At 42.9% G+C, this 15,656-nt stretch overlaps 1 protein-coding gene across 1 annotated transcript; it reads left to right on the forward strand.

Moving 5' to 3' along the window:
• Positions 1-299: 299 nt before the first annotated feature.
• Positions 300-14,711, forward strand: STC2 (stanniocalcin 2). Its single transcript, XM_084637740.1, has 4 exons — positions 300-651; positions 3,086-3,228; positions 6,248-6,459; positions 11,792-14,711. Exons 1-4 carry the CDS (start codon positions 384-386, stop codon positions 12,183-12,185), a joined length of 1,017 nt encoding a protein of 338 aa, XP_084493866.1. The 5' UTR covers positions 300-383; the 3' UTR covers positions 12,186-14,711.
• The last annotated feature ends 945 nt before the right edge of the window (positions 14,712-15,656 follow it).

Genomic DNA, 15,656 nt, shown 5'->3' on the forward strand with positions numbered 1-15,656 from the left:
GACCCCAGAATCCCCTCTTTTCTCCGTCTCCTGGTGTTGCTTCATAACCTGCAATGGCTGAGCTGTTCCTTCCGAGAAGCAAGATTCTAACCGCAGTCTGTTCCTGCGTTTACATGCTCCTGGTTGCTCAGGATCATTATTGTGCAGTTTGCAACCTGCTGATGCAAGTTTCCTCACATTTTGTTCCGCGACGTGTAGTAGTTTAGAACGAGCGCCGCCCACTACGCGTGTTGTCACAGGGGGACAGGGCTCCTATTGGTCGGGCTGGTGGACAACACCTGCTCGACTCCTTCATTCAAGTGACACCAGAGCTTCCAGGGATATTTGAGGCACCATCCTTTCCCTTTCTGGCCACTTTCAGGACTTGCACCAGCCCTGATCACATGCTATCCAGCCAGCAGATGACAAGAAGAGCAGTAGCCTCCATTTATACACCCTTTGAAAAGAAACAGAGGTGGGAAACCCACCAAGGTCTCCAGTGTGGGGTTGCAACCAGGACCATGTGTGCAGAGCTGTTAAGTAAATTAGTGACCCTGGCGTTGGTATTTGCAAGCTTTGATCCAGTTTTGGGCACAGAAGCCACCAATCCGCCGGAAGGTCCCCAAGAGAGAGCCCCTCAACAAAAAGGGCGGCTGTCTTTGCAAAATACAGGTATGTGATCTAAAAAGTGGGGGGAATGCTTGAAGAGGCAGGTCTAATTAAACTCAAATGCAAACAAACTGCATGTTACATATTGTTCAATAAGGAAGTAGTTGTAGTGAAATGGACGTGTCTTTCTGTTGTATTTACAGAGTAGTGGATAACTAGACGTGCATAATGACATTTATTTTTTTGCGTGTGACTGTCAAACATAAATCAGGAGGAAATAAGTGTTCACTCCTAATTACCTTTAAAGCGCCAGCTAGCCAAGCACGTGCTGTCCTTTGAATCGCAGAGACAAGGAGCCCGCTGCATTTAATCTCTGCTAAACAATGATGAAATCCTTATAGATATCAATTTAGCGGCAACTGGAAAGTTATTCCACGTGATCATAAATGGTGAAGACGCGATTTTTGTTTAAGACTATAGTTACTTGTGGCACCGAACCAGGAAAGTGCCATGGCCGTCCTTGCACGTTGCAAGTCAGTCCAGTTCAGTCCTTTAATTGTAAATAATCCAGTCATTCTGTAGGCAAACAAGAAACTCCAGCAGGTCAGACGCAGGCGATTTCTAATCCAGGAGATGCTGTTTGAGCAGAGGTTTAGATTTTGTCTGAAAGAAGGTTTCTCTATGCTAAGTACACAGTTAAAACGTGGAGGGGGGGGGGGAACGTGACTGAAAATTACTAGAGCTGCTGCCTGCTTCTCTTGCGCAGAGAACCAAGTAATGATGCAATTGGCCATGGGGTTTCTCTTCTCATCCCTCCTAGTGTATTGTCTGCCTAGTAGAAAGAACCGAGGCGTGCACTCTATTGGATCTTTTCCCAAGCATGGAAAGAGCGCGAAGAAGCTGTACACTTTTCTCGTTCTCTCTTACTTTTTTTTTTTTTTTTTTTTTAACTGTCTCAATGCTGCAAGCCTTGTTTAAACACACACACGAGCCGGAATGCACGAATGCCCATTAGGGACTGCCACATGTGAATCACGGCTCTGTGCAATTCTCAGCAAACTGGAAGCCAGGACATGTGATCCGAGAACCGTCTGCATCCAAATGCCAACAGAAGCACTACAGCTGGGCTTCCAGACCCAAAAAAACCCAAGATGCAGTTACACAACGCTTGACAAAGAGACCCCTTTTCGTTTTGTGTGCCTCTGCATCTGCAGCTTTCCACATGGGAATAACAGAATGCCGGTCACACTGATTAACTGATTTCCAGCTCCCCTGGGTTTTGTAACTGCAAAGCCCCATGTGGCTTTTCCTGCCCTCCCCCGTCTTTTCGCTCCCTCTCCGCATCTCATAGCCTTTCTTTCTACCTGAACACAAACTCTGAAGACATTGTCTGTGTCGTTATTACAGGGTGTTTGCACATATTAATTTTCTTTTTGTGATCTATTAAGAGACATTACATTGTCTCCTCACTCAGCACTTTACATCAACAGTTTTATCTCCTTTTTGTCCTAAGTGGATTAAAATTAAAAGGAAAGTTGCTGTGAGGGATTTCAGATGGCAACATGTCAAGGGGGAAGGCTGCAGATGTTTTAAAAGCATGCTGTGGTTTAGAGAGGGCTACATCCCAAAAGTGAGCTTTAATTAAAGGTGCCACTCGTAAATGAGTACAACAAATTCTTAGCATCCTCAGTTCTACTCTAAAAGCTGCCCCTATTTGACTTTATCCTTAAGCTTCTCACCAACCACCTTCCTTTTGGCAACATTTTTTTAAGGATGGGCAAGGAGCTGCCTTGTTAAGATTTTTATTTGAAGGTGTCCGTCCAATGTCTGAAGCAATATTACTTGCTTCAATATTGTATAAAGTTTAGAAGGAAAAAATAACAGATTCACTATGCATGTGGCTGAAAGTTCTATTTGACTGTTGCATTCAAATAATCTGAATTTTTGGATAGTATTGAGGGTGGCGGGGAAAGGGCTCATGCAACAAGGGGCTCTGTCCCCCATTGAAAATTAGTGGGAGTTTTGACATTGACTTCAAAGACAGCAGGATTGGGGCCCCCAAGGATCAGAAAATAGTGGTGTGATAATCACCAGACACTAGTTCAGAGTACTAGACAAAACAAATTCTAGGCTGATCCTGTAGTTCTCACTCAGGCAAAATTCCCATTTAAGTTAAGGAGGGACTTTGCGAGAGTAGGAATTGTAGATCTAGCCCATCATATGCTCTGAAAGAATGAAACAACATTAGATATTTTCAAGTGACTATGGCTACGATGTAAGTGGAGTGAATTTGGCATTTACTTTTTGGATCTCATATTCATAACAAAATGCATAAAAATGTTGGCCTAATTTCTGCAAAAAGTGGATATGCGGTGAGTACAGGAACTGTTGTCTCATGTGCTTTTTCTTTTGAACTGATGATCTTAGCAAAATAACTCTTCTCCCCCCCCATCTATGAATATTTGTACAAATTAACCATAATCAATGGTCATTTTAGCTGAAATCCAGCACTGCCTGGTTAATGCTGGCGATGTGGGATGTGGAGTGTTTGAATGCTTTGAAAACAACTCTTGTGAGATCCGAGGCTTACATGAGATCTGCATGACTTTCCTACACAACGCTGGAAAATTTGATGCCCAGGTAACCCAAAAAAAAGGGTGAAATGCCCAGAAGTATATGTTTAGAAGGTGCTATATTTAATTTAATGATTTTTTTTAAATACATCTTTAAAATAAGTCTTTAATTAAGGACCAGATCTGCTCTTCCACATGCCCAACTCCCATTTCCTTTATTGAGAATTGGATGCGTACAACCAAGGGCTTGATTCTTTCTGCTCCCATTCAATTCAATGGAAAAACTTCCATTGACTTGAATGGTGCTGTATCAAGCCCCAAGAACAGAATAACATATGCATTATGTTTAAGTTGTCTTATGCTACAGACATTCTGTTTCCTACCAAACTGTACCTCCACCTAAGAATTTTTTCCTAGTGGGCCTGTGATAACAAAAATGGAATGGTGATGATGCCATGAATGGATCCTGCAGTCCTCACTCAGACAAAACTCATGCTGCATTCATTAAGGACTGTAGGATTGATCCTATTGACACAAATGGGCATTCTGCCAATAGGCTGAAATACTGTAAATTCTTCGAGACACAGTCAGTATTGTGTATGTATCATTTTATTGCTTAAGTGACATATGCATATATGATGATAAAAATATCTCTATATCTCAACTGAAGAATCACACTTAAGCATTCCCTATGCAAATCTGATCAAATTAATTCAAGCGGGTTGATGGATACACTTTTCCAAACCATCTAAGTGACTTAGGAGCCTAAGTCCCATTTTCAAGTCACTTAGGCATGTCTGAAAATTTTATCCAATGTGAGCTTGTTAAATTATTTTCAAGAACTACACACAACTAGCACAGGCATCTCCAAAAGCTGCTGTATTCAAATAGTCCTTTGGCTCAAACACTGACAATAAAATACATTCTTTAGGCAGTATGCGGTATTAAGTTTGTCTCCTTCATTTTCTCCCCAGACAATTTAGGCATCATTGAAGCATCCTGTTATTATGTCTCGTAAACCTACTCTCCCATTTCAGTGTGGAGAGAAGAGAACATTACGACGGGCCAGCAGCATTTGGCTTGACGCGTGCAGTTTACAGCATAACTTTACTGATGTCACCCAGCTGTAGGCTAATGGCACTTTACACAGCATAGTAGAAAGCAGAACTGTCTTGCAGATCCAGCTGTTCTATTTAGTTGGGCCATGGGACCAGACCTAGCAGAAAACAAAGTCCCCTGTGCTGGAGATTTTAGGCTGAGATTTGCAAAGATACATAAAGGATCTGGATGTCCATTAAAATTGATGGGAACTGTGTATCCAGATCCTCTGGGCATCTTTGAAAATCTAAGCCTTAGTTTCCAGGCAGCTGCCAGAGAATGATAATTAGAGATTATTTTATTTTATACATTATATATTATCCACAAGCAAAAAATTTATGGAAGTAAAACCATGGGAAAACCGAACACATATATGAAATTATTGCATAAAAGCCAGCAAATAATTGCTCCGTTGGACATGTTCATATCTTTAAAGAGAACAGGGGCTATTTTACATTCAGATTGTTTCTACTGCAATGCAAAAACACTGGGATCCATGGGAACAAACTGTCCTCTAAAATATACATGTGTAATTCCCATTGACTTTAATCTCTTCTCTTCAGTTTCTTTTACTGGCCTTATCACCACAAGTTCCAGAATCCTATCTGACATGACTACCGTTTGTCACATGTGATTCTCTCTTTTCCTTATCCCCCTTTTTTTCTCCAATGGCAAAAATGTGAGACTGGTTTTTTTTTAAAAAAACATTATTTCTTCTGTCTGTACAGTACTTAGTTAAAGTCTACTGTGTTATCTGTATTTGTTGCTGAATGCAAGGTCAAAGAAGTGCACCTGGCACTTGGAATGGACGGCGGTGATGTTTGACACAGTACTTCGATCAGTGGGGAGCACATGTGTCTTGCTCTCAGATTTGTGTGAATCTGGTGTAACAATTGATCTCAGTAGAGTTACACAGGTGTAAATCTGGAATCAGTGAGAGCAAAAATTGGCCCATTGATCACCCATCAGCTAGGATAACCTGAGGCTAATAAAAAATGGGGCAACACAGGATTGCTACCATCCAGCTGTCACTCAACAAGAGAAGAAAAGCTGAGCATAGTTGCCAAGAGAATTGTGACATACATATACAGTAGGACTGGCAATAATATCTAATGGTGGAAAGAGGAAAGGATAGTGATGGGGGATGGGCATGCCTTGAATATTCCTCTGTAAAGCAATATGAGGAGAGCATGGAAGATGATTAGGGACGTTGCCTAAATAGCCTTTATTGTCTTTAATACATATATATTTGCTTGTGAAGCCTTCAGATTGAAATGTCTTCCCTCCAGCAGACAAAAACATTGAGATGTTATCGTGGGTGGCTTATGAGAGTGGGCTGGTAGCACTGATTTGGGGACTCTTTTGTTGTGAGGATAGGGAGAGGGAAACAGGAAACACTGAAGCCAGTGGTTTCCTTAAGGGGACAGGGAGTGCTTCTATAAGAGCTATGTGAACTTTGCAAACTGATAAGGAAAGGTAGTTTTGGTATGACTGACTGTAAATATCCCCTTTGTGGTCCTGGAGACTCAAAACACATTCGGTCACTCTCATCAGTGATGTAAGCCCAATGTAGTCCATGGTGACAGACCAGGAATGAATTTAGTCCATTAAGTTGGGCTCTCTGTTGTTTAGAAATGAACCCTCTTCTTTCTCTCCTAGACCAACAAGGACAGGGGTTGTGGTAGAGGCAGGGCACTCAGTGCTGAGAGGAGGCAATGAAAGCATCACATAACCATGGAGAAACCATGGAGAAAACCAGACACAACCAGCCTAGGAACAGCATCCAGCCTTTCTAGAATGGCAGGTCAGGACAACCTGACATGGCCTTTAGGAGCAAAGAAATAAAACGGGGGAGACATTAACAAATAGCCTTAGCAGTCTAATAACCCTTGACACTGTCATGTGGAGGAGTGGCTAGTTGAGCATAATATCACCTGATGTGCTTAACGGACGCAAATACAGAACTACTCCGTTTCTTATCTTCTCAGGGAAAATCCTTCATTAAAGATGCTCTGAAGTGTAAGGCTCACGCCCTGAGACACAAATTCAGCTGCATCAGTCGCAAGTGCCCTGCCATTAAAGACATGGTGTTCCAGTTACAGCGGGAGTGCTACCTGAAACACGACCTCTGCTCTGCCGCCAAGGAGAATGTCCAAGTCATTGTGGATATGATTCACTTCAAAGACCTGCTGCAACACGAGTAAGTATGAGTGTGCAAGGAGCCTAGTATTGTAGTGAGGGTGAGGGAAGAATTTCACCTAAAAATATATGTCATCTATTGGGTTGTTTATTCATTCCCCCAGGAGACAGGAAATCCTGAGTTCCATCCCATCTAATTGTGTCCTTGAGCAAGTCACTTAACTATTCTGCCTCAGTTTCCCATCTGTCAAATGGGGATAACTCTTTTTTCGTAGAGGTGCTGCAAAGACTAGTTGATATTTTACAAAAGTGATGAGTATTATCTTACACAGACATGACCATGGGAGGGAAACAAATGTGTTGAAGTTGGATCGATTTTTTTAGTTATGACATTATTTGTTTCCAGAAGTACCCACAATGTGCCAAGCACTTTCCAAAAAAAAAGAAGGCTCAGTTCGTGCCCCAAAGATCTTGTATTCTAAAAGAGAAAACTAACTGACCGAAGAAAGAGGGAAAACATAAGTGAAGTGGTCAAGATGGTATTTACACTAGGTAATAATAGTTTGATGCCACAGTTCTATTTTATAAATAAATAGATTGTCCCCAGGTATCTGCAGCTGTTACTGAAATGACAGATGTCATACTCTCCCCTCATCCAAACAACATAATCTTGCATGAAGATTAATTGCAGTCCATTTCTGATTTGCTTTATGAAATTCCCAAGTATTCATATCCCTAAAGTATCTTGTTGTTGCTGTTAGTCAGAGAAACTGACTAGACCTTCATGAAGAAAAGCTCCCATACTCCTATTCACATCACCCCATATGCTTGCCAAGGAAATGTCTAAGCACATAAATGCATACAAAATGGAACATCAGAGTCTAGATTTTCAGTAGTTCCCCTCTTTTGAGAGTACAGTTTACACCTGCAATGAATAGCTGGGATAAGTCTTAGTAATAACACATCTAAACTACTAAATTGCAGGAACAAATCAGACACAGACTACTGTGGTTTGTGCCCACCTTTAATTTGCTGGTGCAAAAATGAGAGAATACTTTTCCGCAGGTGGAAATTGCACCCAGAAACAGGGACGCTCAGCCACAGGCTGGCAGAAAAATTATCACTGGCTATCTTCATACCATACCCCGATGATTTCTTATTCCCTATCGAATAACCAAACCCTCCAAACCCATAGACAACGACAGATGATAACACCCAGCTGGTCTATAGCACTTTTCATCAGAAGATCCCCAAGTGCTTTACCAAGGAGGTCAGTATCATTATTCCCATTTTACAGGTGGGGAAATTGAGGCACAGAGCGATGAAATGACCAGTTCAACTTTCAAAGTGTATGTTAGTGTTGCACTCTTAAAATCCCAGCCTAATTCCTTTAGGTTCTGATAAAAATCCCACCCTTAAACTCCAGGTTACGCTTAAGGAGAGTGGAGCTGTGACACTAATTTACTCCATCATTAATTACAGTTTAACAAAGTAAACCCAGCCCACTGAAAGCAACATTCCTTCCATGGACATGGACCTTCCTGGAGCTAGGATCAACAGCATGGCTGGTGTCCTCGCTGTCGTTTTTGCATTGCCATTTCTGGTCTCTATCCCCATGGTGGTAGGGAATGAGAGTGCTGTGGAGGCACCAGCATGCCAGGCTTCTTCGGGGACAGTGAGGGCAAGCAGTGCATCACATTGTCCACCAGCACTGGCATTTCAGGAGCTGCATTAACAGGCTGTAAATTGGCGGATACTTGTCTACAAGTAAAACTTTTTAGCTCCATAGATGAAAAGTGCTGTAAGACCAGAGTGCTTTGCCAAGGTGAATCAATGTTCCCCACTTTACACAGTGGGTAAGGCCAGAATTCTCAAAAGTGGCCTCAGTTTTTGGGTACACCTCCGGCTAGGTCAGCAAAGCTCATTTAGAGCCTTGAGTAATCAGTAAAATTCTCACTGGCTCATTTGACAGGCATATTAAAGACCATGTCCTGTCCCTTCACAATTCCTGTTTCAGATAAAGACAAAACTTTAGACCAGGAAACATTATTGACGCTCATTCTCACGACCTCCTCCTGTACTATTCCAAAATGAGCAGTCTTTTGCCATATTATTTTCACCATTTTCTCTTCATGTGTAAGCTAAATAGCATCTTGTGGACAGTAAGGGCACCTCTTGGGGAGAAGGTTGGGGGAATGGAGGTTTGGATCTATTTTTTTTATTACAATGGTGAAAATGGTCAGAACAGTTGCACTTCCGGGACCTGTTGCGTTCCAAATAACTAAAAAAATCCCACCACCACCACCCTAGTCAAGAATCCAAAGATGGATTCTTTATTCCTTAAACTCCCTCCTTCAATGAAGTTGCATCCCCAGACATTCAATTTAACAACAGAGTAAAATCTTGGAACTTTCATCCACTCTACTGTCCTGGTTTGCTAGCTCTCCTCATCCCTACCTGTCTATTTTGCCTGTTTCAAGTGTATAGCTTCAGGTACAGGGCTCATCTGGCACCCAGCACTATGTACAACTGGTCTCCATCGAAGACGACATCAGCACCACTCCATGTGCCAGATTCAACCCTGGTGTAAGTGGGCTGGGCACACCACTGAAATCAATGGAGCTGCCACTGCTTACACTAAGGCTGAATTGGGACCCTTGAGGATGCTAAAGTTGTAATTCAGGTGGTTCCTTTGACTAGAGACTTTTAACTGTGTTGCCCTTCTGGGCTCTCCCAGCCTGCCTGCTAACAGCTGAACTGTTGTCTGCTCTGTTGGCATCTTTTGGTGATACTGCCTTACCAGCGTGCTCCTACAAGTGTTCTACTTGCCCTCCCTGACACTTTGCTAAGTAAGCTGGGCATCATCTATTCACTGGCCATGTTGTGTCATGTGAATGCAACACCACAGGATGTGACTCAAATTAAAAATAGTCAGTCTGTAGTTTTCCCAGTTAGCGGATGGGTGCCAAGTGTGATCAGTATTCTGCCTGTGCTCTCAGGCTAACCCAAAGGCTTTGAGTCACTTGTCGTAGAGTGGCAATCTTCTTGCCATCTGCCTCAGTTGGGTGGGGGTGAAGATACACAGTTTAGATCCTTAGTGATCCCGTTAGCAAAGAAATGGAACCAAATAAGTCTGGATAAGACAACTCAAAATGGTAACAAACTATGCTTTCAAGGTGGACTTCAGGTCTCCTAACTACATAGAATTAAATCAGTGGTCTATTGATCCCGCTTCCAGCAGAGTCAGAAACTTGAAGCTTCAGATGAAGGCAAATGAAAGTGATAAAACCCAGAGAAACCCCTAGCCTGTTGCACAATGCTATTCATGTGGGTGGGGAAATTCTTCCCTGACCTAGGCAGGTGATTGGTTTATGCCCTGATGCGTTAGATTTGGTTACTGTTATGTACAATAATATGAGTAACTACTAGTGTTACAATTAAATGGCATGACTTTGCAAGTCAATTTTTTGTAATCAGCTACATATTTTAGGAACTTGATGGGCCACATGGGAAGGGAATTGGCTAATTTTTAAGGTCCCTTATCTCAGCTGACGACTAAGAGGGAGATGGAAGGAAGGAGACTGAAGGATGACCGCAATGAAACATGCATAGTCACAGAGCATTAGGTCTGCGGCAGATGTGCTGACAGGGTTTTGGAGAAAACACTATCTAGGTATTTATACTGTGCTCACGACTGTAGTATCTAATGATACTAAAAACATCTCCTTAGCTCAGGGCAAGTTTGCATATTTCCTTTTTATGTGAATGGCGTGTCCAGGAGGCTTCCCTCTGAGTTATTAGCTGCTATGGACAGCTAAATAAAGAGGACAAACCGCTAAAAAATATACTGTGGGGAACAATCAGGTCTGGCTAGGGTGAGATGGGACCTAATTGCTTTCTCCATCTAACTTCGGTGACTTTTGGTGGTGAAACTCACATTATCTCCTCACCCTTGGAGGCTCAGGTGTATACATAGAAATTTCATTATTCTTTTTCCTTGTAGGATATTTCCTTGCTGCTGCCAGCCCTGAAGAGGGTCCAGAGACCTTGCCCCTTCCATCCCTGAAAACATAAGCAGGGTGATGCTCTGATAAATCGCCACTAGGTCAGTTAGGAGCCCCCCTTTTTCAGCCCCCCACATCCCATCTATTCTAGAGAGCCGAAGATTCTGTTTTCAGTCCCAGCTTTTGCTCTCCTACAGTCCCCAGGAGTAAAGGCTGAGTCCCATATGGGCTCCCATGTGACAGTAATTTGTAGAATTGAATAAAGTGTGTAGAGGCCAAGTGTAGGACTGATTTAATATCTGTTAGAGAAGTATCAGGAAGCAGTATCCTACCCTGACAAGGTTTGGATTCAGTCATATAATGGGTGTTTTCTGGCTCGAACTGCTCTGAAATCACAATTTCAACATTAGCCTAAGGCTATGCCTACGCTCCAAATTACTTAGGTATAACTTACATTGTGGACAGCGCTACGTTGGTGGGAGAGCTTCTCCCGCCAACACAGCTACAGCTTCTCCCAGAGGCAGGAGTTATTAAGCCAATGGGAGAGCTCTCTCCCATCGGCATAGAGTGTCTTCACCAGAAGTGCTACCGCAGTGTAGCTGTAGTGTAGACATAGCCCGAGTAAATGCAGGACTGGAGGCAGTCCATCTCTGGGACAGTTGGTGACAGTTCTGCCTCTGCTACATGTATGTTATTTATTTTCAATTTAAAAATAAATCTTTGTGCTTGTGGCAGCCAAAAGCATCACCCCTCAAATCAACGCAACCCTCCAGCCCATATCAACTCGGGTTCCGGGGGGGGATAGGAGGGAGAACAGGGAGTGGGTACAAAGTTCATCTTGACTCCTCAAATGGGTGAGCTGTTCCCAATCATGCAACTGACTGATTAGACACCATGTAATCATCCACTTTTTTGTGCTTAAATACATTAGCACTATTGACTCCAAACATGCAGCAGCCTGGGTCTCCTGACTCCTACCCCCTTGTTCTATCCGGTAGACAATTCAACATTCTGCATCTGTTGCCTGTCTTAACCCAACTAGCCATGTCTCTGTAGCAGCCATGCCTAATGCAACTTCCAGGTCTGTGTGGGGGGACATTATTGTTCACTTGGTGGAGATGCTGCCAAAGGACTCAAGTCTCAGTTGTAGTAACATGTAGGATATAAAGCATGGCTGCCAGGTGAGGGAACGGCTGTACTGCATTTAAGTCTTCTATAGCATCTGGCCACTAGCTGGCAAACACAGTCTGCCCATGCAGATGCTCTGGAGTAAGCAAGAGGAGAATGAGGCACAGTGACCTCACACCCACTTGCTGATGTGTAACCTACTTGCATCTTGCGACATGATTCTCTTTTAACTTCCCCTTCTGCTGTTTGATTTACTTCCAGGCCATATGTCGACCTGGTGAACATCCTCCTCACGTGCGGGGACGAAGTGAAAAAGGCTATCACCAGAAGCATCCAGACCCAGTGTGAACAGAACTGGGGAAGCCTCTGCTCCATCCTGAGCTTCTGCACCTCAGTCGTGCACAGCGACTCCACACTGGGTCCTGAGAGGAAGACAGGTGAAGCCACCAAAGCCTCTACCAGCCGTGGGGACATACTAGTCCACCCAGAGTCTGACCACAGGGAGAGCTCACGAGCTGCCAAAGGAGAGAGAGGTGGCAGGGCTCACTTGAACACGCACCCCCGGGTTAAAGCTGGAGCTTACAGCCCCAAAGGGGCACACGGGATCATTGAGCGGGCAGAAGAACTGTCCGATTTCTCCGACATCCGAAGGTGAAAGGAGGCACCAACTCAACCCTCCCCCTACACCAAAACTTCCTCCATTGAGTCCATCTTCTTAGCTATGGACATTCCAAAACCTTTACCATTCAGAGGGGTGATGTCAAGCACAGGGCATTGTGGGATATGTGGACTTCAGTGATAGTGTATAGATTAGTAGAGGAGAGCAGTGGTTCTGGGTTATTGATTGTCTCCAGAGAATTTGACACTTACATAACCAATGGGTGAGACAAAATGTTTAAATCCTCCCCCCCTCCCCCCCGCTTTTAAAAACAACAGAACAAGTGGATATTGTTTTCAATTTGATTGTCTTTTGGTTGGGGAAAGGGATGTGGGGAGGGCTCAGCCAGATTTTATTTTGGCCAGTCACAGCTCCGCTATGCTTAGGGGGCAGTCTCCAAGCAGATGGCAGAATCCCAAAGGGATCTTCTCTGCCCAGGGCTGTGAATGTAAGAGTTCAGAGTGGGCTGTTGTGACACTCTAAGTAAATAAATGTCCAGTTTATTGCACGGGGAGATTGCTGTTTTGAGCTATGTCATTTTCTCTTAAGTCCTGAGCCATTGTTCCTGTCTAGGTGACAGTACCCGACTTAAATGCCCCCTTGTATGTATTTTAACCACTGCTTAACTTTACTTTATTTATCCAGTTACTCAAAAATGTCAGTGGCCTAAGTAGCCAGTTTTGTGACCTGCTTAGCATCAAAATGAACACATTTTCCACAGACCTCCAAAGTCCCCAGGCATGTCCTCTTTCAGAACCTGCAGCTGTGCTCACAGAGGAGCATTTTCTGCAGCATTTTCCCCACCTGTGGGCAACCCAAAATGTTGGGCTTAGGCACAAACAGTTGATGTGTCCTTAAGCTTTGTGGGCTTAGGGAGTATTTTGGAGGCCTGTTGAAGATCTGTCCCTTTTATTGTCTTTGGAAGCAGCATTATGGAGTTTGCAGGGCTCTAGAGACTCAGTGTTCTAAATCTGGCCACAGGTCATGATTTATCAAAGTGCCAAAAATGACTATGGGATAGTGAGAGATCGTTAACTTTTTTTTTTTTTTTTATAAACTAGCATACTGGGTAGTGACCTCCAAACCCTACAGAGTGAGTGGAATGCAGAGTGATAAGATGGGTTTGGAGAGCTTAATCTTCCTGAGTGATTTAAAGTTAGGGTGAGATGCTAGGGTGCATCCTTTCTTATCCCCATATACAAATGTGACCCTCAATTTGCACTGCTGCAATTACGTATCCTAGGATGTTATTCTTAAAACATTGGTTATCGTATCTAAAGGCAGGCAGGGGTGGGAACTTTAGTAACCTCTGTTGGGGAAGGATGATCTTTCTTGCAAGACCGTATCACACCAAGGATCTGAGCACTGGCCTTTTGCTTCAGGAGGCCTGGAGTCAAATCACCAGTGGTGGGAAGGCAGTTTGGTACAGACTGAACTAGCACAGGGAACTGACCTACATCTTTGTCACTTGGTGGAAGTGGAGGTGATTAGCAACACAGGGGATTTAGCCATAACTCCCACCGAGTCAAATTCTGCTTCTGGATATGTGTATGCGGCTCCCAGTATCTTCAGTGGGAGATTTGTGCATATATCCCTTAGCAGAATCTTGGGCATTACTCTTAATAGAAGACATGTGGGTAAATCTCCTTGGTTGGGAGGGAGCAAAGAACAACCATTAACCTGAAGAGTTACACCGTTATGCAGCCATCAACCTCTTGACCAAAAAAGACCCCGATCCTACTCCCATTGAAGTCTCTGACAAAACTCTCATCTGACCTCAGGGAATCTAGGATCAAGCCAAGAGCCCTTGAGGAGTGGGCAAGTTCCTTCCAGTATGTGGACAAGATGACCAATCCAATCATGGCAATGGTGGCCCGTGGCTCATACACACAGAGGGTGCAACTCAGAGGGACTGTAGTTCCCTAGCTAATGTCCATGCACATATACCACTTCCAATGGTTTGCTTTGAAGGACACCCTCCCTATCCCAAAACAAAGTGTCTTGCTGCTGGTGATGCAATAGGAAAGTTTTTGGTCTCCCTCACTGTGACCTCCTCAGGAGCATCCCACTACCCCATGATGATGCATAGGCATAGTAAAGGACAAGCTGAAACCAAAAAGAGAACCGAACCATGACAGCAAAAAGGACTTGCTATCAAGTTAATATTCTTGCCTAACTCCATTAAGGTCTCTCTCTCTCTCTCTCATTAAAGGTCTCATTCATCTATGAGAACCAAACATATAGCGATATATATACACTCTTGAATGTCTTAGTCAACATATCACCTCAGCATACATACAATTTACTTTTATTCATTCATTCTGCATGAGGAAAAGTATATATTCCTCCATCTTGTTAATTTCTTTATTGTTTCAAGGGGGCAGGGGATTTTGTATATGGCATAACATTTTTTCCTCTGTGTGTGAAGATTTTCTGTGTTCATCTACTGATTCCACATATGCTATTATTGTAAATATTTAACATTTCTATTTATTATAGTGTCTCCATTTAAAAACCAAACACTGCTGGCTATGGTAATTTAAATGTATGTCATGACCTGTGTTGTATATATTCATGCCACTAGTATGTTTTTGTTGTTGTTTAAAGCAACGTAAATATAATTTTATACAGTTCCATAATGTTATTGACAGCAAAAATCATTTATTTATTGTTAAACCTTCTTTCATGTCTAATAAGTAGGGTGTGTTTACCTGAGAGTATGTTATCAAGACATCTACATAGCCTTAATTCTTTGTAAAATCAATTTTAAAAGAAATCTACTGTCCCCTTAGAGACCCTATGATACTTTGATCACCAGTCCTCCCAAACCTGCTGCTTGCGAAGGAGATTTAGCTTAAAAAACAAGGTCTGGATGTTTCTCTTAAGCTTTGCATCTGGAAAAAAACCACCCATAAGAGAAACTGAAAAAAGTAAAATGCCTACTGGAAAATATATAAATAACCCATCACCCCACAAAAACACTGTCCTACCTTTAAAAATGAAGTTCTGAAACATAATAATTAAAAAACTGTCCTTAAATTCCAGTTCTCTGGGAGAAAAACATACTAGTTCTATCTCATGTAGAATTTACAGCTGAATAAGCTTGTAAACATTGCATATGGATTTAGGTAAAGCTCTGTATCTTTTCACACTGCTATTATTTTTCCTGGAACACTAATAAATGTTTTGAATAAGTCTTGCTGAGATTCCTACTTTTATTTTTTAAACACAGTTCTAGCTATGTTGGTAAGAGATAAGAAGCCACTTTGAAGCTGGGCTTTTAAACAACATAGATACATTCTGTGGGCTAGACCCTCAGGTATGCCTGAGCTGCACTCGACTTACCTGAGCAAGGGAGAGGGAAGTGATTTCCTGCTAGCCCTTTCCCCCAATCCTGAGGGCTAATTTGACCCTGGAGCAAGTTAGAACAGCCTCAGGGATGTTCTAGTTTGCACCAGCTCGAAGGGT

Source organism: Lepidochelys olivacea, assembly GCF_965140295.1.
Source record: "Lepidochelys olivacea isolate rLepOli2 genome assembly, chromosome: 8".
Classification (NCBI taxonomy): domain Eukaryota; kingdom Metazoa; phylum Chordata; order Testudines; family Cheloniidae; genus Lepidochelys; species Lepidochelys olivacea.